We start from the raw sequence: 21,099 nt of genomic DNA, 5'->3' as shown, positions 1-21,099 counted from the left end.
TCAGATAATTTGAATTTTGTATATTTTGAAGAAAAATACAGAATGTCTGTAGTCTGAACACAAATATTTAACTAGTCCTAAATTGTTTCTTTAGATACCTGGTGGACATTAAATTATAGTTGAAAATGCTTTTATAAGCCCAAAAGGAAACATAGCCAAAGAACAAATGTGATAGGAAATAGTTTCTTAAAAATTCCAAGCAGAGTTTTTTAAAAAAAAAAAAACAATTTGGTTACCTTCTCTATAGTCAATATATCTGCTCCTGAGAGTTATTTTTACTCACATTTCCAATATTTGCTAGGGCTGTAGCAATGAGTGATTTCCAACCTGGTTCTAAAGTACAACTTTTTTTTTCATAAGGATAGGGAAACTTTTTTTCTGCATGCTAAAAAAGAATCACTTCTATTACCTTTTCACTGTAACCACCTGGAAGTACTATATTTTTATAACATGTTATTCTTTGTAGTTCTAAGATCCTAGCTGAAAACTACAAACTCCTGAGATGATCATATAATTCTCATTTTTAAATTCAAGCCTCCCTGCAATACTACAAGAATAGTATTATCATGGAATGTACTTGCCGGCACATATTTCTGAATCTAATGGATGAGATGCCCCTTAGAGAGAAACATGGTTTTCTAGTTATTAGTCTCATTTTATTTCTGGGCTGTTGAGAACAGGGCTGTTGCATACACCTGGGAAGACTGTACACTGCACCACTCCAGATGTGAAGGGCACTACAACTTCAAATTGTGGACCCTGATTCCTACTTTTGTTCAGTGGAATACATAGATATTCGTAATGTAAATGTAATTTTCTATTGCTGTCCAAACAGTTAAGTAAAATATCCAGAATAGGAGAGTTATCATTAGACCCCCAAACTTTTGTTCTCACATTTCCTAATTCCCCATAATTATTTTCATGTCTTCAGGTCAGCTGAATAATAGGCAGTCTTGCTGAATCTCCCAATATTCCCCCCGTGTCTATCTCTCTCTGTCTCTCTCTCAAAAAGCTATTAGAAAATGTGCTCTACTAAAACTAAGGAACAAACCAAGAGAGATAAAAACCTGAGATCCAGGAAACTAAGACCAGCACTGGAGCAAAGGGAATTTCCCAGGATGATGGCAAAGGAAAGTCTCAAGACAATGACTGTTCCGTAGCTCTAAAGAACAAACAGTCTAGGTTCGAGCAGAAAGGTGGAGAAAATCCAGGAATGATTTAATAACCCCCTCCTCCACCAAAATAAGAACTGATAAACTATCTGTTACTGTTTGCATACAGAGTGGTTTTATAGTTCTAAGATTATGAGAAGAATTAGTTAGAATATATAGAAAATTAAATAAATTTTAAAAAATGAAGCAACTTTAACTACAAACAAAATCCAGAATTCTACAGGAAAGAACAGATAATCATAGAACACTTCTAGATTTAGCAGTGAGAATTTACATCCTAATAACAATTTAAACTTTTCATAGTGATTTAACTAAAACTATAATAGAGGATGGAAGAAGTATTAGTGATGATCTAGGACATCTAGTTAACCTAAAATAGAAAGTCAAAATATAATAACTGATTAATCAAGAAATAACAGCATAGAAATTAGCAATATTTATTAAAATTCAAAATTCATCTAACTTTCTTACTCCTAAGAATTCTACAGATATGTATGAACATAAGCAAAGTGATATGTGAACAAGTACAGCACTGTTTGTAGTAGTAAAAACACCAGAATTAATCTAAATGTCTACCAATAGAGAAACAATTAAATCCAATTAAATAATTGAATTTTATTCAGCTTTTTAAAAAAGAATGATGTAGCTCTCTTTGTACTGAAACAAAAAATCTCAATGATGTATAAATTAAATGAAAAAGCAGAAAAGTACCATCATTTGTGTAAATAAAATAACTTTCTAGATAAAAGTAGCAATACAAATTTATAAGCTACAAGAGTAAATACTGAAAGAAACAGCTAACATACTGAAAATAATTACTTTTGGGATATAGGACCCAGAGAGTAGAGAGAGATTGCTGTTTCCCATTGTAAGCTTTTAAGTACTATTTAATCTTTCAAATTGTTTATGTACTATTTTGATTAAAGTAACATTAACTGAAAAAACTATAGAGGCTGTGGAAGGCTAGATAACTTTAGCCTAGACTCTCATTAAAGAAAACTTAAAAAGCTCAATGAAATATAATAAACATTTTCTTAAAAAGCAAAGCCTAAGAAGAATAAGAGCATTTACCAGGCCAAGCAAAGTAGACAAAAGCAAAATACAGGCTGGGACCTCAAAAAGCTGCACTGAAGTGGTAATTAAGGACCAGAAGTAAAACTGGCTCTAGCATGGTCCTCAGCTACCTGAGCCAAAAAAATCTAAAGCCTTAAAACTAATTTAAAGTTGGGCCTCGCAGAAATAATTGGGCATCTTCCCACCTTAGGTCTTAACTTATTCAACAAATAATTTTTCAAACACAATGTCTAATGCATATTCAAAGATAATCAGGCACATGTAGAATAATAATAGATATAGACCGATACAGACTCCAAATGCTATATTCTCAGACATCGATTATAAACTAACTATATTTACAATATTCAAGTAGACAAGACTGAAAATTTTAACAACAATTTAAGTAATACGTACTTTTAAAAAACAATAAAAATTCTAGAACTAAAAATAAACAAAATTAGAAACACATTAAATAGATTTAACAGCAGATTATACATGAAGAATAAATTAACAGTAAGATAGGTCAAAAGAAATTTCCAGAATGAAACAGAGACAAAAGGAGAGAACAGAGAGAAGAGAGGATAAGAGACATAGTGTACAATGAAAAGGTCAAACATATATTTAACTGGAGTTCCAGAAGGAAAGCAAAAAGAGAACGGGGGAGAAGTAATATTTGAAGAACTAGTGGCTGAAATTTTTCCAGAACTGATGAAAACATCAATCCACAGAATTGAGAATTCTTTGCAATCTCATTTAGGGTAAATACAAAGAAATCCACACCTAGATATATCATCATGAAACTGCAGAAAACCAGAAACAAAGAGAAAATCTTAAAAGCAGCCAGGGAGAAAAAAAGCTTTCAAAAGCGCAATACTTTGATTTCTCAAAACTAACAGAAGCCAGAAAACAGTAGAATGGTATTTTCAATAGGTAAAAAGCAAAAGTAAAAACTGCCAACCTAGATTTCTATACCATGTGAAAATTTCCTTCACTAACAAAGATGAAATGAAAACATTTTCCAACAAGCAAAAATTAGATATCAGAAGACCATACTGAGGGCAGAGGGAAGGATAGAGATATATGAAGGAAAAACACGAACAAATAAAATGGAAATCTATTATCTGGAAGAAAGTGATTCATAAAGTTGAATGCTTTAGATATTACTTGCTAAATCTTTAGAACTCTAAGGGCAAACTCTTTTACCTGGCATTAATATCCTACTTGCCCTAGACTCTGTGTGCTATACTTAACTGCACATTTGCAAGCAGTTTATTTCAGAATCTTGTCTTTAGATAAAGATCTTATGTCCAAATTATCAGACTACTAAACCGGATTTACTAAGAAAGACTCTTGCTTATCTAATTACCTCTAATACTAAACAAGCAAATTAACAATACCAAAAATCATTTTACAATTAGTATGTAACGTATTCATCACTTATGCTAGTATAAACAGATTAGATTATTATTATCTATTATCTTGTTAATCTCTCTCTTTCCTTTTGTAGCTTTTCCCCATAGAATTCATATTTAGAATGTGAGCTGCAAGTTAGACTACTGGAGTTAATGTCCTGACTCCAACCTTTATTAGCTGTATGTCATCGGGAGCATATTTAACCTCTTTATGCTTTAGTTTCCACATCAGTAGGACAGCAGTAATTGTTTTTTCACATAGGGTTACTTCAAGAATTAAGATTAAAGGAAATATACATGGAAAAGTACTCAGCACAGTACCTGGTACATAATAACCATTCAATATATATTAAAGACAAATTTTTTCAGGAAAAAGGGTACATAGAATCTACATTTTAAAAGCTATAAATTTTAGAAATTATTAATTTTTACACCAATAATTTTTACCAACATAACAAATTACTTAAAAGTACAGAAAATACGTACTTGACTAAATCTATTCTGTTATTGATGGCAGCCCAATGGAGGAGTGTAACATTTTCTTTGTCTGGTTGCCGTACATCATAACCTGCTTCCACCAATTCTCGGCAACGTTCATATATTCCATATCTTGGGAAAAAAAGAAAAGAGAGATTGTTATTACTATTCAACAAGAATTTTGATATGTGGAAATTAAAATGGATTTCTCAACATGTTATTTTTAACATGTCAATATTCCAACAGCTTTTACTAATCCATTTTACATTTTAAATGTCCCATCTATAAAAATGCAATACCTCATTAGGTGGAGGAGGATACCAGAAATAAAACATCTATCAATTGCATGTTTTTATTTATATCATCACTTATTCTACAAAATGCTTGAGGCAGCTTATAAAAATGCATACAATTATGTTAAAAAATATTAAGTACATAAAAAAGCAGTAACAAAAAGCATATCAATGATTTATAAGAACATCAAAAAGAAATGATGTTTTATAAGCCTCGGGATTCTCTATTTACAAATTTAGATTTGATATATTCATGAAGGCAAATAAAGAAGGGTATATGGATGTGGGAAGAGGGGTGCATAGCGGAAGAGTCCTATGAGACATAAAAGAAGTCCACAGGGAGAGTTCTAAGAAAGATGTTCATACTTGATAAAGAAGAAGGGTACATGTGAAGGGCCTGATCCTTTCCTCCTTCTTTTGGTCATTGTGAGGTAGCATAAACATTTTTTAACTTGTTATTATGGAAATTTTCAACATAAACAAAAGTAGACAGAATACAATAAACTACCAAGAATCCATCATCAAGCCTCAATATCAACTTTATCCTAAACAAAATATTGGGTCCTAGAGATATGACACAAAAACAAATTTAAATGAGCTTTGACTATATTTGTAACTTCTTAATCAGACTGGTCTTCAAAATGTGGAAGGCACACCAAAGAGCAAGGTTGGGGCAGGAGTGCACATTAACATGATATTACAGCAAATATTAAAACTTCTACCTATATTCATGTCTTAGCTAATAAAGAAATTAAGCTTTTCTAATTTTTAATACAGCCTTCACATTGCTGCCCTCCCTGGCTCTGTTTTTCAAGTGTACACACACACACACACACACACACGCACAAGGTAATCAACCTAAGGGAAGAGCAAGAGTTTCCAAAGAGCAGAACCTACCTCACACTTTGAATGAGTTGATAAATGACCATGGTAATCTTTTTAACCATACAGAAAATCACTGGTTATTTTTTAACACTTAAAAGTTAATATGCATTTTCCCTTTAACAAAAAAAAACAAGTGTTTCAAATTTGATGGCTTTTTTTGAGGGGGTAGGGGGGAGTAGTTATGACATATAACTGTGATTAGTATGTTATCAACTATATATTTTTTAAAAAGTTAATGATATTTAGTTTGTTCCCCTTCAAGGCAAAGGGGATATTTCAGACAATAGTGAGAAAGTATACTTTTCTTTCAGAAAAACACTCGCTATGAAAAGAATATTTAAAAAAAAACTGTATGTTTAGAAATGTTTCCATCATTATATAACATAGCTGCTGAAAAATCTAAATACATCACCTATAAAAAAAACTCATGTGGACACACTAAAAATTTTTGATACAATTTTCTAACATGTGTGAACTCATTATTGTAATTACAAAAATGCCAAAATCTGATTAGTTTGCAAGAACTATCATTAGAAAATAAACATTTACAAGTGCAGTTCAGTAAAATCTTTGCTTAGTGAATAATACTGAAAAAGTAATTACTGTGACTTAGTAAATGCAGCACACACTGTAATTCTTCCATTAAGGAATTATATATCTTTGCAAAGCTAATTTTTTCCCAGAAAAAAAAAAAATCGTTAAAACAAAGTATCCAAATAAAATCAATTTAGGATCAGATTTCCATATCATAAAATATTAAACCAGCTAAAATAACAATGAGGAAGCATATTTAATTATACCACTGTCATTGTAAAAGACATTAAAGTGTGTATTTAATGTATACATTAAATACATAAAACCAATTTCCCTCAAATTACTCTACAAATTCAATAAAATTTTAATTAAAATCCTAAGTGAATATCTCATGAACTTCCCAAATAGAACTCTAAAATTCATTTGTGAGAGTTACAGGCCAAGAATAGCTGAGACAATACTGAAGACTAAGAAGTGATTAAAACAATGTGGAACTACACAATATTAAATAAATGAAAGAGAAAAGAGTGACATCAGCATCATGGTAGAATAAGACATCAATCATTTTGTTCTTCCTCCAACAATCTGGCATCTATCCACAGACAAAAGTGTCTCTGTGGGGGCTGTGGGATCCAGCACCATACGCTAAGGGAACTGGGAGGAGGATCACCCATCCTAGTATTGGATAATAGGTGTACAGACCTCAATCCCACCTGTGGATCCTGCAACAGTCCATGAACTGGCTCCAGCCCCTTTCAGCCAAAAAATACTGTCTTAGACAATCACCCACAGATGAGAGAGCTTTTGTGGAAGTCCGGGTTTCCAGAGACAGTCAAGCACATTGATGCAGAAAGAAAAATACAAATTTGGACACACTAGAGAGGAGTACTGAATTCTAAGCTGCATGACTGGGGTGGTGGAAAGAAGCTGAGAGAGCGGCACAGGACTCTCTGAGGTCAATACAGGGACATGAATCCTACTAAATTCGTAGTGGACTCCATCAAAATACATAAAGAACTTTTATAAATCAATTACAAGACAAAAGAACTTCAAAATGGGCAAAGGATTTTAAAAGGCGATTCACACAAGAGGAAACCCAAATGGTTAATAAACATAAGAAATATATTCAACATCATTTATCATCAGAGAAAGGCATATCAAAACAAAAACCATTTCACAACTATCAAACTGACAATAATTATTAAGTGTGACAAAATTAGGATTTATCAAGAAAGTAGTGAATGAAAAACTCTATTCCTACAGTGGAAGTATATACTGACATAAGTTCGGACATTAATTTGGCAATAATCGCTAAAGTTTAAAAAGAACATACTGAACAAGACAAAAATTCCACTTGAGTTGTCTACCCTAAAAAACTCTTGTTTATGTGCATGGGGAAATGGGTGGGAGGACATTTACTGACACCAAGTTTGTAATAATGAAAAAATATAAACATTCTTAAGTGTCCTCAGTAAGGAATGATAAAATATATTAGTCCCCCCTTATCCCTGGGGGAGACATTCCAAGACTCCTAATGGATGCCTGAAACTGCAGATAGTATCGAACTCCATACATACATACTACGGTTTTTCCTATACATACATACCTATGATAAAGTTTAATTTATAAATTAGGTATAGTAAGAGATTAACAAAATTAAAAAGAAAAATTTTAACAATATACTGTAATAAAAATGATGTGAATGTGGTCTCTTGCCCTCAAAATATCTTATTGTACTGTACTCACCCTTCTTCTTGTGATAAGATGATAAAATGACTTAAGTTGTGAACTTTCATCCTTTCACTTAAAGGAAACACTTCACAGCTTTTCTCTGGCATATCCAAATTGCCAGCATCACTACTCTTATGCTTTGGGGCCATCATTAAGTAAAATAAGGGTTACTTGAACACAAGGGCTATGATACCTTGACATCTGATCTAATAACCAAAATGGCAACTAGGTAACTAAGAGGATGGGTAGCTTATAGAGTGCGAATATGCTAGACAAAGGAATGATTCATGTCCCGGGTGGGATGGAGTGGGGCAGCACAAGATTTCATCACACTGATCAGAATGGCATACAATTTAAAACTCGTTAATTGTTTATTTCTGGAATTTTCAAATTAATATTTTTGGACCACGGTTGAGTGCAGGTAACTGAAACCACAGAAAGCAAAACCATGGATAAGGGAGGACTACTGTACTAAAAAGCAGTTAAATAGAATAAACTGTTTTTATCTATTAACAATGATAAATCACAAAAGCTATATATACTTTTTTAAGTAAAAGCAAGCTGCAAAAGGATATGTAGAACACAATTTATATAAACTTTACATTACAATAACATGTTTTGCTTACAGATATTTGTAGAGATGCAAAAGAATGTTCATGAGAATGATTCACAGAAATTTCAAGACAGGTTTCCTTGGGGGACAGGGGGAAAGAGCACACTGAGCAACCTGTAGCAATTACAGCAAAATGTTAACATCTGCTTAATGTGACAGGTATTCTTCTCTGTACTTTCCGTAGGTTTGAAATGTTTCAAAACATAAATAAATGGTTTTAAAGGTAGAAATTACAGACAACATACTTAGATACTTTTCAAGAAACAAGATAGTTACATGAGTATGGGAGGGATAAAGAAAGGTGGTTGTTTTTTTCTTACAATGAAAAATTCTGGAATATATCTGCTGATGGAAATGATGGATTAGGTAGGGTGAGAGAAATTAATGACAATGGAGAAAAAAGAGGTATCAAAAGGAGCAAAGTCTCAAAAGAAAAAATGAACACAAAGCAGTATAATATTTGCTAAATATAGTTGGCACAATGTGTTTTGATTTTTGATACATAAATTTTTTTTTAAGAAAGTAGGGGGATATCAGTAGTCTAAAGACCTCCGAAAGTTTGCCTCTCCACAAAAGTAATGAAAAATCTAGCAAAAAAAATGTCAGAATCAACTTTTTCAGAACTCTGGAAATTAACAAAAGGCTCTCAGCAATCCAAGGAACAGTTAGCCAAGAAAAACTGAATTTCAGTAAGGACAGAGAAGTTAGTGGCATTTTAATCTATCATGGTACCATTCCTTGCTCCACAGCAGCCTTGAAAAATAAATTTGTGTTCCTGGTACGGTAATGCAGTGCGCAGAATTGGGATAGAGTTCTTTCAAAGCTTCATTCCCAAAGAGGAATGGTCATTATTTAACCTGTTTGGGGGTTTCCTGGAAGAGTCTACTTGAAGGACTTACCTATTAGATCTCACTCAAACTCATTAAAAGCTTCTCCCTGGGAAAGGTGGTTGTCAAATGTTTTAACATCATAGTTGCTTGGGAGGTTGGATAAAAGTTGGGTCAAAGAACAGACAAATCAAAAAGCTTAAAACAAAACTTTGAGGAATAAGGTTATCTCTAGGGGCTTTGAAAAGCTTGGTCATACTCTTGAGAATCTAGAAAGTCACACACATATATAAGGTTGTGTACACTTGTTCAACAAAGACCTGAGAAGGCCCTAGGCTCTCATCACTGATAGACCGTGAAGTCCTGTGTAAGCAGAAAGTGAAGGTTAAGTCAGAGTTGTAAGCTACCTGGCTGAGTGCTGAGTATCCCAACATACACAAAGAACCCCTTGACAAAGATCAACTTAATGATTCTAGGGATTTAATCATTAGTTGACTACTAATTTATCAAGTAGGAACTTCATTGGCCATGCGAGACAAAGATACAAACTTTACAAAATTAGTTTAGAAATGTCACAAACAACAAATCCTGGAAGAACCTGATATCCAGAACTGATATCCAAATTACATTATTTGAATAGTCCACTTTTCAACAAAAAATTATTACAAGACATCCAAAGAAACAAGGAGAATTCATACACAGGGTGGGGGTGGGTGCAAGTGATGGAAATTTTCCCTGAGAATCCCAGACATTGGACTACACAAAGACTTTAAATCAGCTATTTTTAATTTGTACAAAGAACTAAAGGAAATCATGTCTAAAAAACTAAAGGAAAGTATGAAAACAGTCTCGCCAAATAGAGATTATCAATAAAGACAAAGAAATATTTGTGTTCACATTTCACTTAAAATATAGATGTCAAAGAAGAAATCAACTACAATGAAAACTTACTGTGTAGCCTTAACTATGTCCCATGTGCTATAATCATCAATATGAGTTTTCCGTCCAAGAGATTCACCATATCCATGGTTATAATGGCTTTGGGGTTTGATTTCCTGTTAAAGCAAGAATTGAGAAAAGGTACAGAAAACGTTTTAGTATTTCTGGACTGGTTTTGCACTATTTGAAGAAAATTCACTATTAAAATGATTATAGTCTACCTTTTTCTGAAGTCTGTACTCTTTAGAGAAAATGCATATTCAAATAGATCTACCCCTTTTACACACTCTCAAAACAGAAAAGCTACAAAACTAGAAATTAGTGACAAATTACTAACTGAAATTCATCTTTAGCACCATAAAACTCTTATCTCTTCATCAAATCAACTCTCGTTCTCTCAGACCAATTTTTTTATTATTCTAGCATTACCCTTAGCTCTAATTATCTACTTTAAAATCTTCATCACATGCCAAATAAACTCTAAGGTCCTAAAGACAGGACCTATTATTTTTGGGTATTACTTGTTCTTATACTCCAATGCTGAGAACTTGCTAAGCATCTGCCTAGGTGAATAAGGAACAATAGGACAGCTCTGATAAAATGTAAATCCATTTGAATAGTTCTAAAAATGTCAATAATATTAAACTAACTTTTATATAAAAATTGAATTAAACAAGTTTCACAGAATATAGTACATCCATTCAAAGCTTATATGCCATGTGCAATTTTCTATTTAATACAAAATTTCCTATGCATATTCCACTTCCTCAACATAATGTAGCACTAAGATACAATTATATTTCTTTTATACACAAACAGAAAAATTAAGCATGTTCAGCTCTAATATCATTCATTCAAATTTCTATGATTCTGATTCCCCCCCTCTCTCTCCAGTGCGTGTGCATCCAAGCTCGCATGCTCTCACTTTCTCACACATGCTGTTTCTCTCTTTCTCTCCTCCTCTCTCCCTCTTCCTCCTCACATACAAATAAATGTAAATATAAACAAATGGATAAAGCATAATGAGGTATTTGGAAAGAATTAAATCCTTAAAAGAATTCATGTTCTCTTGGCCACTGAAATTTAATAATCCAAATTTAATAGTATTTTATTGGAGGAAAAAGGCTATTATCTTTAGATCACTAGCCATTCAATTTGTGTGGGAAATTCCAAATTAATTCTTTGAGCCATAAATTTAGAAGACTATCAATCTGAATATTTTCAAGGACAAGAAATTTTAGTTTCACGGAAGCAATTTCTGCTTAGTATATAAACCTTTCAACAAATAAATGCTTAGTTCCTTATGAAAATGCTATAGACAATATTAAAATACCCCAGTAATAATCACTGATCCACTTTAGCAAAAGAGACATCCATCTTAAGCTAAGATTCACAACACACATAATGTATATAGTTTACTAAGTGATTTTTTGAGATTGTTTTTCGACTCCATTAAAATAGAACTGGTTAAATATGAACATAAGCAGGTATAGCATTTTGGGTGTGTGCAACATTCTGAATAACTGATGGAACAAAACACTACATAAGACTTACCCATTTAATATTTTTAAACCTTTGTATTTAATTTTTCTACTGAATTACAGTTCTCAATTTCTCCATGCCCTATATAGTCAGTGCAGCAAAGTGAAGAAAGATACTTTTTAGGCCAATAACACTTCCTTCTTTCTAAATTTTCTTTTTATTCTCCCCTACCACCAGGAAAATAATTTTTTAAACTTTCAATTCTGACTTGACACTTGAAGGAAAATAAAAACTGGTTGTAGTTTACAAGCGGAATACAATAACACTATATCTAACAAAACACGTTATCGAGAGGCCACTATACATAAAGCACTCCCCAATCTACTGGGACCCCAAGCCAGGACAGTGTGAGGTCAGTACAAAGTTTAAGAGGGTGCCAAAAAATGTAATAATCAAGATTTAAAAAAAGTTTAATGGGTTATCTTTTAAAAATCAAAACCGATGCAAAAAAAAAAAAAAAAAATCCCAAACATCAGCATTTTAAATATAGGCAGCACCAGTATTGCTGATTTTTCCATTTGCACCAGGCTCCAATGTGGCTGGGAACAGCAGTGCAAACATACACCAAATAGTGTCTCTTGCCCTCAAGGACTTTACAGTCCAGAGTGGGAGGACAAAGTTGGTAAGAAAATTAAGTCAAATATTAGAAACAAGAACCTGCCAAGGGATCAAGAAATACAAACTTGCAGTTACAAAATAGTCGTAGGGATGTAAAGTACAGCATAGAAAATATAGTCAACAATACTGTAATAACTATGCATGTGCCAAGTGAGTACTAGATTTATTGGGAGATCACTTCGTAAGTTATATAAATGTCTAACTACTATGCTGTATACTTGAAATGAATATAATATTGAGTGTCAACTGTAACTGGAGGGAAAAAAACCTTCCAACAACAAGTTAAAACCTATTTAAATAAAGACGACATGAGGTCCAAAAAAAGTATTAACTTTAAAAACTATTTCAATTTGGAAATCTGCTAGGGCAAACTGCTATTCTTTTCTTTTTACTAACAGGCAAATAAAAATATTCATAAAACAAAAAATAAATTTCTATTTAAAGCTTATTATTGTAATGTTTTCACACATTTTAATTTCATTTTTATCCCCAGAGACCTCACTTACTGTACATGATTAAATCGTATTCTCAGTTTCTCTACACTCCATTTTGTCTCACTGACATTGCCAAATGTGATCTTCCAAATGTATTAAAAATCACTAATTTTTCTAGTAACATTTTTTTATTAAACCTACACCAGTATCTGTTTTATCTCATCTATAAGATTTTTATTTTTTACTTTTTAGTAAAAGTAATCTGATGTTTTTAAAGACAGCTTTAAAGCTATCCCTAGAATAATTTTAGAGAGGGAGAATTATTGTCACTAAAAAGTAGAAGAAATGATGTTTAATCAAATCTCCAAGCTGTTTTATTACTAAAAAAAAAATTACAATACAGAACTTAAATTATTTTTCTCACTTTTAAACAGAATGGAAGCTGGTTCATCTAACTAGAACTAGTACCCTGTCAGTGTGACAAATGTCAACACTATCTATCAAGATAACCATCGCCATCACTAGGTCTAGGAATAACTGTAATTTTTAAACTTTAAAAACAAAACTAAAAAACTATAAATAAATATATCTTATAATGTGTAGATAACATTTTTAAATTACAAAACTGCTATTAAATATCAGATACATTTTAACATAAATATTTAATGACACTCAAATTCTAGGGATACTATAATTTTTTAAAAAGTAGCATTGATTACATATAATGAAAAGGAAGAATAAGCATAAAACATATCTAACCAAGTGAACAATGAAAACAAGGAAAACCAGTAGCCACAGAAAATTATAAACAACTTTAAAATTGTATTTAGTTAACAGTGCCAGTAGATGGCACTAAACTCAAGACAGAATCCTTTACTAACCTATGCACCTTCTTTAAGGGAGACTGGACAAAAAAAAGATGTGGTTATGTAATAGAAAGATTTCAACATTTTTTTTTTTTTTCCAGTAAGCAACTGATCTCTTCATATTATGTATTATGTTGTGGTACCTGATCCTTGGCTAAGAGTACTTGAAATTAATAACATAATATTTTTTAAGCAAAGAGTATTATCAGTGTTGCTTCTAACAAACAGTCCGACTTGAGGCTGTTTTTAACCACCACAGTCAAAACTATCAAATTAACATTGTTCACTTCCAACAGATTTTAGACTATAAAAATGTTCGTTACCTACTACCTTCTTTAAAAACTAGTTTTCACTTCATTTCGTTCTTTTCCCTTCAATTCGTTATAGCATTAATCCGCATGTACATATATATCTGTAACAATATACATAAATATGACATACTTTTTTCTTTCCACAGACATTTGATGAACAAATATCCATATGGTATTTTCTCCCTCTCCTATCTTGTTAAAAATAAACTATTTTTTAATACAGTTCATGATTCACAAAAACAATGCAGAGTTCCCATATTCCACATACCCAGTTTCCTCTATTATTATTAATATCTAACATTAGTATGGTATATTTGTTACAATTTAATGAACCAATATTGATACATTACTATTAACTGAAGTATATACTTTATTCATATTTCCTATTTTTACATAATATCCTTTTTCTGTTCCAGGATCCCATCTAGGATATTGCATTACTAAGCTGTCATGGCTTGCTAAGCTCTTTTTGGTTATGACAGTTTCTCAGACTTTGTTTTTGAGCTTCTGTTTAAAAAACTAGTCAGGTATTCTGTAGAATGATCCTCAACTAGGATTTGTCTGATGGGGTTTTTTTTCATTATTAGACTGGAATTATGTGTTTTCAGGAGAAAGTGTTTTTTTTAACTTAACCTAATTTTACAAATTTCTTTCAACACTGCTATACAATCTTTATTTGCCTAAATGTTTATATATTTTTATGTAACCTGTAATCACAGTACTCATATTTTTATATTCTTCCCTTTTATATTTTGCCATTACACATAATTTGTGTAAGTACTGTGTTTTAACTGTTGCAAAATATTTAATTAAACTGATATACTGAAACATACTGTAACACTTGCCAATCACTGAACATTTAGCTTATTCTTAAATTTCTTAACTAAACTCATGTTATTACTTAGGCATTCCTCTTTTATGTCTTCTCCTAACATTCTCTTCAGCATTAAACTGTAAACTATCATAGGGCAAGAACCCTATTTTAATCATTTGTGTACTTCCAGTGCTTAGCATGCACACAGCATGGCATATTAGTGCCTTTAAGTGAAATAAAAAGAATGGACTTTTCCTCACTAAAAAATACCTCTTGAACTCATTTAACATTTCCTTTTTACTGGAGTAAACTTCCTGGAGAGGAATTCTTAAAGGGTATGAACGTTTTTATGGTTCTTGATACAATATCTAAATTGTTTTGCACAGAAATTATATTTATAATACCACCAACAATATATGTTGGTGGTATTATAAATGTTTTTCCATAAACTCACTGGCACTAAGTATTACTTTTAAATTCTTCCCTAATTGAAATAGAAATTTCAACTTTAATTTTCCTATTTCTTTTTTAGAGAATTTCCTGTTCTTATCCTTTGGCCATTTTATTCTGAGTCCTGAAATTTAATATATTTGAACCAAACATATATATAGGTTAGATAGTAACCTTTTTCATACTAATCTAAATACTATTTTGTTCCATTTTTAGAATTATTTAAGCTTTCAATTTACTTCAAGGAATATATTTTTAATAGTGACATACATTAATCTTCTTGGGCTTTTTTGGTCTTGGCTTTTATACTTAAACGGTACGGTAATCATTAGTGCTACTCATGAAATATTTCCAGCTCTCTTCCTAAGCACATGGTAGGATAGTCCTTGGTCCCTTGAAAGTTAAGTGTGTCCAAGTGACTTTTTTTTTTTTAACCAATAGAGTACAAATAAAAAAGACGTGTCAATTTCAGAGAATAGGTTTTAATAGCCAATATGCAATTCCTCACTCTCTCTTTCTCTCTGCCATAGAAACTGGCAAATGTTCCAGAGAGGAGATGATCAGTCTGGGTCCAAGAGCAGCCATTACCTAATCCACAATGCATGTGTACTGAACCACTAACATTTAAACTACTGCAACAAAACCTAGTTTATCCTGACTTATATGACAACTCTTAAGAATTATTTTGGTCAGTACTATGTAGATGGAGATCTACATAAACCATTTTCATTGTATTTTAGAGCTGGTTATAACCAGTATATGAGAATACTACTAATGTTCAGATTTATCTTGTAGCTGGACACATGTAAAAATATAATCTCTGATCTTCCTATGATCTCTTAGAATGGTCTAAAAATATAATTAAATCTCCTGTAAATAATCATCTATTGTTGGTGGGATTATAAATATAATTCATTTCCATGATATTGGCAAAAACAGCAACTGTAATATTGGAAAAAAACAGTAAAGACAGTACATCCTTATTTCTTTATGTTTTCTCTATTTTAAAAAGGCAATGCTTTCATTGTTTCTCCATTATATGTAAAGCTGTTAAACAGTCCTTATTCAAATACATTCCAAAGAATGAATAACACTGTATTTGGATATAAATGCCCACTTCACCACCACAATATGAAATGTCCAATTTCATATTTCGTGAGATTAATTTCCAATTTTATCCTCCAACTATAGGCGTCTGACTAGCATTCTTTTAATATACCTCCTAGTTAGACTGATTATAGAAGACACCTTCCCCGCCTTGTGCCCTTCAAACACACAGCCAATTCTTACTAGCAGCCCTAACTCACGTCCTGGTCGCAATTCCAATGAAGTCCCAGAAAGCAGAGGCAGACACAAAATGTCCTATGTCTGAAAAATTCTGAGGAAGTACCTTTTAGGAGTTGTAAGTTGTTTTATTTTAGCTGTATGGATCAAATGCACATGTAAATTATTTAAATTTAAATTTAATTACCAAAATGCAAATGTAGATGGCAAAGAGAAACACTGAAAATCCTAAAATAAAAAATGCACAAATCCCATCTTCAATTGAGAACAAACAATGGCATCTAGTTCAGAAGACAGCAAGAATCAATCACGGCATTTTGAGCAAGGAAATCAGATTAGATATGTAACTTTAAAAGACCATTTAATAATTTTTTCCTCCTCACCACCTCCACAATATATTCTTCCTTCTTTCTGTACTATTTACTAAAAGGTATTTCCAACTATCAAATGTCCAAGCTGAAAACTCATTCAGCCTTGACTCAATCTCCCAAAATCTTGCATATAATTAATTGGCTACAGAGTCTTAGTACTTCTTTTCTCAAAACAAATACCTATCAGACCTTTTCAGTTTTGCCTTTAAATATCCTCTCAACACACTGCTGTTCACATAGCTGCTACCAATCACTCCTCTGCTTAAAAGCCTTAAAATCATGCAGATGGGGTAAACCGAGAAAATTTCAGCAACCCTACAAAATCACGTGACTGGTCCCAATTTACTTTTTCCAGCTGTAGCATCCACTATTTCCTTCTAAGCATCCAACATGTTCACGTACACCAGCCATTCCACAAAGGTCTGTACTTTAAAAACCTCAGTATCTTTTTGCTCATGTTAGCTATTCTACTCAGAAGGCATACTCCATCTCAGGTTTCGCAAACTTTTACAAATCTTTCAATTCACAATTCAGGTATCATATAGCCTTCCTTGTTTCCCTCGGGTAGAATTAACTGTCCTGTTATGTATTCCCATTGCTATATAAACAAATTATTATAGTACTGCACGATGGTATATGTTAGTTTCCTATTGCTGCTGTAATAGATTATCACAGCAGGCAGAATAAGCATAAGAGTATGTATTAGTTTCCTATTGCTGCCATAGCAAATTACCACAACTTTATCACCTTCAAATAACACAAACTTAATATCTTATAGTTCTGGAGGTCAGAAGTTCAAAATTAACATCAATATCCCAAGGTATGAGTAGGGCCATGCTCCCTCAGGAGGCTCTAGGGGAGAAGTCATTCTTTGCATCTTCCAGCTCTGGTAGACTTCTGGCATTCTTGGCTTGTGACAACATCACTCCAATACTCAAGGCCAGCACCTTCAAATTCCTCTGGTCTGCTTCATATAGCCGCCTTCTCTGTGTGTGTGTGTTTAAATCCCCATCTGCCTCCCTTTATAATACATGTGATTGCATTTAAGGTTCACCGGGATATCCAGGATCATCTCCCCATCTCAAGACTGTTAATTTTATCATCCCTGCATAGAATCTTTTTCCTTTATAAGGTAACACAAGTTCCAGATATTAAGACTCGATATCTTTGGGGAGTCATTATTCGGCCTACCACAGGATGGGAATAAAGGTTGAAAAGTGAGAAGGGGCAAAGTTCATGTTACATAAGGTTGTAATTTTTCTTTCAGCTATCAAAATCTCCCAATCACTGGCAATATCAACTGCTGGATCTCTCACATGAGGCATTTTGAGAATTCTGAAATTCATCCCATGAGAACAAAGACACTCTTAAACCAAACTTTAGTCTGACTCCTCTGAGTTCTCTTCTCAACTAGGTTTCGGCCTTGGTCCCCATTCTTACTGGGACTGCACAGTCCAGTTTTAGTAAGAACCCTACTAAATCTTAATTGGATTTTGAGAATTTCCCATCCTTGATAGCTGATCACCCTGGCCTGCCTTCAGCAAGGATCTTGGTTTAGCAAAAATCTCCCTATCCTCGATGTGTCCTCTTAGTATTATCCATCCATGGATCCCTCATTCTGCTTGTTGGCTTTAAATCTTCAATTGCCCTTGTTGTATTTGGAATTGAGCCCAGCTGTATACTAAAGGCCTCTTATCTCCTATTGTGATAGTGTCTGAATGATATCCATTTTTACCACTGTAACTACTGTCCAGCTCTGGTTTTCTATGACAAAACTTCTCTCTCTAACATTCTTTGGTGAAGAAGAGACATTCTTCAGCTCACTTATAGAAACTCCGCCTCAGCCCCTATGTCAGTGGTGTACTCCTGGAGTTGCTTTTGCAGAGCAAGTAATTCTCTTTGGTAAGTTTCTTTCAAGGTGGCTCTAGCCTATCCAGCCTGTAAAGTGTTTGGTTGGTCCAAGGAAAAACCCTTAACTCAGTATCACTGGACACACAGAGGAAGTTCCCGCTTCTGGTTCTTCATTGCAAGGTTACCTTCTATCTCTCATCTTTTACATTTCCCCAGTAAAGCAGCAGCAGCCCCCAGTTTCTGGGCCTTCAATACTTCTGGGACCCATATCACACTTTCCCAAGAATTCTCTAACACTCCACTCAGACAGCATCCCAGGGAGGCCTAACTATTTTCTGCAACCTACCAGGCATTCAGCCAAAGAAATCTTTTCCCTCTCAAAAAGTCCCAGTGTTCTACAGGAATCATTTGCAACCCACATGGAGGATAATATAAACAGTTATAGCACTCCCTCCTGGGAAAATAACTGTTCAAAGAACCCTTCCCCCCACTAAAGTCTCTCTTTACATTGTATAGGCTGGAAGTAATAAGAGTTCTAGGACAAATCATAACCATTTCCTAGCAAGTTCAACACTTCTGTTTATACTACAGGAATCCTTTGTCAGCTACTATCCTCACTTTGAGCTCCAGGAAAAATGGTTAGATACTTAGATAACAAGAAAAGTCCCACATAATATCCTATTATACATAATATATCATAAAGTACTTATCCTTTCACACCAAGTACTTTTCACTTAACATTATATTTTTGAGATTTATCTGTGCTGACACATGTAGTTCTAGTTTATTCAATGCAACTGCTAGATGATATTCCATTACATAAATAAACCATATACATACCACTTCTAAGAGACTTTTTGCTACCATATATTATTCTGCAATTAACAATCTTAAGAGGTCTCATCTATAAAAGTTTCTCTAGGGTAAGGATCTAGCAGTGAAAATTCTGGATAAAAAGACTGAGTATTTTCAACTTACTATCATTAAACAGCTTTCTGAGGCGGCAGGATCAATTTATACTCTCAATATTAATGCATGAGTTTTCCTTTTACTATCCTTAAATTTACTAGACTTATTAATTTGGAGGGAATCTGATGGATATCAAATTATATCTTCTTTTGATCTGCAATTCCCTGAAGCAAAATGAAAAAAGTTATATAGGAAAGGATCAACTATATTAATGTTGTAGATGAGTCAAGAAAAATAAGGACTGCAAGTTGACCACTAAATTTAGCAATATAGATATCGTATTATTTTGATAAGGTGGGGTCATATACCAGACTGAAATTGATTAAAGAAAAGATGGAAGGAAAGAATTGGAAACCATAAGTACAGACAATTTTTTGAGGAGGTTTGCTACTGTAAAGAAGAACAAAGAAATAGGGCAGTGGACAGAAGTGAAGTGAGATCAAAGAAAAATATACTTTTGGGTTTGGATTTTTGTTTCTTTAGGATGGGAAAAATGATCGCTAGCAGAAATGATCTAGTAGGTCCAAAAACTGATGATGGAGGAATGTTAGTAGAGAACTGCTAGAGAGATGCCTAAGTGGGCATGAAAGGATAGAAATTAGCGTAAACAAACAAATACAGTACTTTTCACTGAAAACCGCAAAATATTGAAGAAAGAAGATCTAAATAAATAGACAGACATATCGTATTCATACATTTGAAGACTTAAGATGGTAAAAATGTCAATTCTCCCCTCATTTATGTGAGTTTAATACAATTCCTATCAAAATCCCATTAAGATTTTTTGTTTATATAGAGAAGGTTATTGTAAAATTTATATGGGAAGGCAACTAATAAAGCTAAAATAATCATGGAAAGATAAATAGATTAGGGAAGAGCAGTCTACTAAATTTCAAGACCTATTATACAGCAACAGCAATCAAGACTGTATAGTATTAGCTGAGGGACAGACACATAGCTCAAAGAAAACACAGAAGCAGAAATAAAAATACTAATATGCTCAACTGATTTTTGACAACAATGTAAAAGTAATTCAATGGAGGAAAGATAACTTTTTCAACAAATGATGCTGAAGCAGTTGAATATCTTATAGGCAAATAAATAAAAACCTCAACCTAATTCTCACATTTTATATTAAAAAAAATAACTCAAAATTGACCTGGAACTTAAATGCTACATGTTAAACTATAAACTGTAAAAAAAAAGGGGGGGGGGTGGGAATCTTTGGGATTTTGGCAAAGAGATCTAGCTTGACACAAGAAGCACTACACACACACACACACACACACACACACACACACACACACACACAGGATTTCATCAAATTTGCAAACCACAACAAAAGATTAGTGTCTGGGATATATAAAAAACTCTCAAAACTCAACAGTATAGCCAGTACACAAGCCCTCCTCAACAGCCCCTACTAAAAATAGGCTGGCTTTGGGGTAAAACATTCTCTGACCTACCATCCCATACCACTCATGGTCATCCCGCTTCCTCACACCCAATTATGTCTAGGCTCGTCTACTTCTCCCTATGAAAGAAAAACTCTTTTTGCCTAATTGCTTGAGACACATGTAGATTTTATGGTCAGAGTATTCTCTCATTGCAAAAGCTTCTCTCTCCCTATTGCAATAGTTCTTTCCTCCC

At 33.1% G+C, this 21,099-nt stretch overlaps 1 protein-coding gene across 2 annotated transcripts in view; it reads right to left on the bottom strand.

The window, feature by feature from the left end:
* The window catches only part of ZDHHC17 (zinc finger DHHC-type containing 17), a 79,796-nt gene that overhangs the window by 50,105 nt on the left and 8,592 nt on the right, over positions 1–21,099 (bottom strand). For both annotated transcript variants that reach the window (XM_006923775.3, XM_015598516.2), the window contains exons 2-3: positions 9,952–10,055; positions 4,127–4,249 (exon numbers count right to left, since the gene is read on the bottom strand). In XM_006923775.3, the coding sequence (XP_006923837.1) occupies positions 4,127–4,249; positions 9,952–10,055 (227 nt within the window). The remainder of the gene's footprint in view (positions 1–4,126; positions 4,250–9,951; positions 10,056–21,099) is intronic.

Source organism: Pteropus alecto, unplaced genomic scaffold (assembly GCF_000325575.1).
Source record: "Pteropus alecto unplaced genomic scaffold, ASM32557v1 scaffold76, whole genome shotgun sequence".
NCBI classification, from domain to species: Eukaryota; Metazoa; Chordata; class Mammalia; order Chiroptera; family Pteropodidae; genus Pteropus; species Pteropus alecto.
Note: the sequence above shows the minus strand (reverse complement) of the source record. Positions and strands in the feature narration are given on the sequence as shown.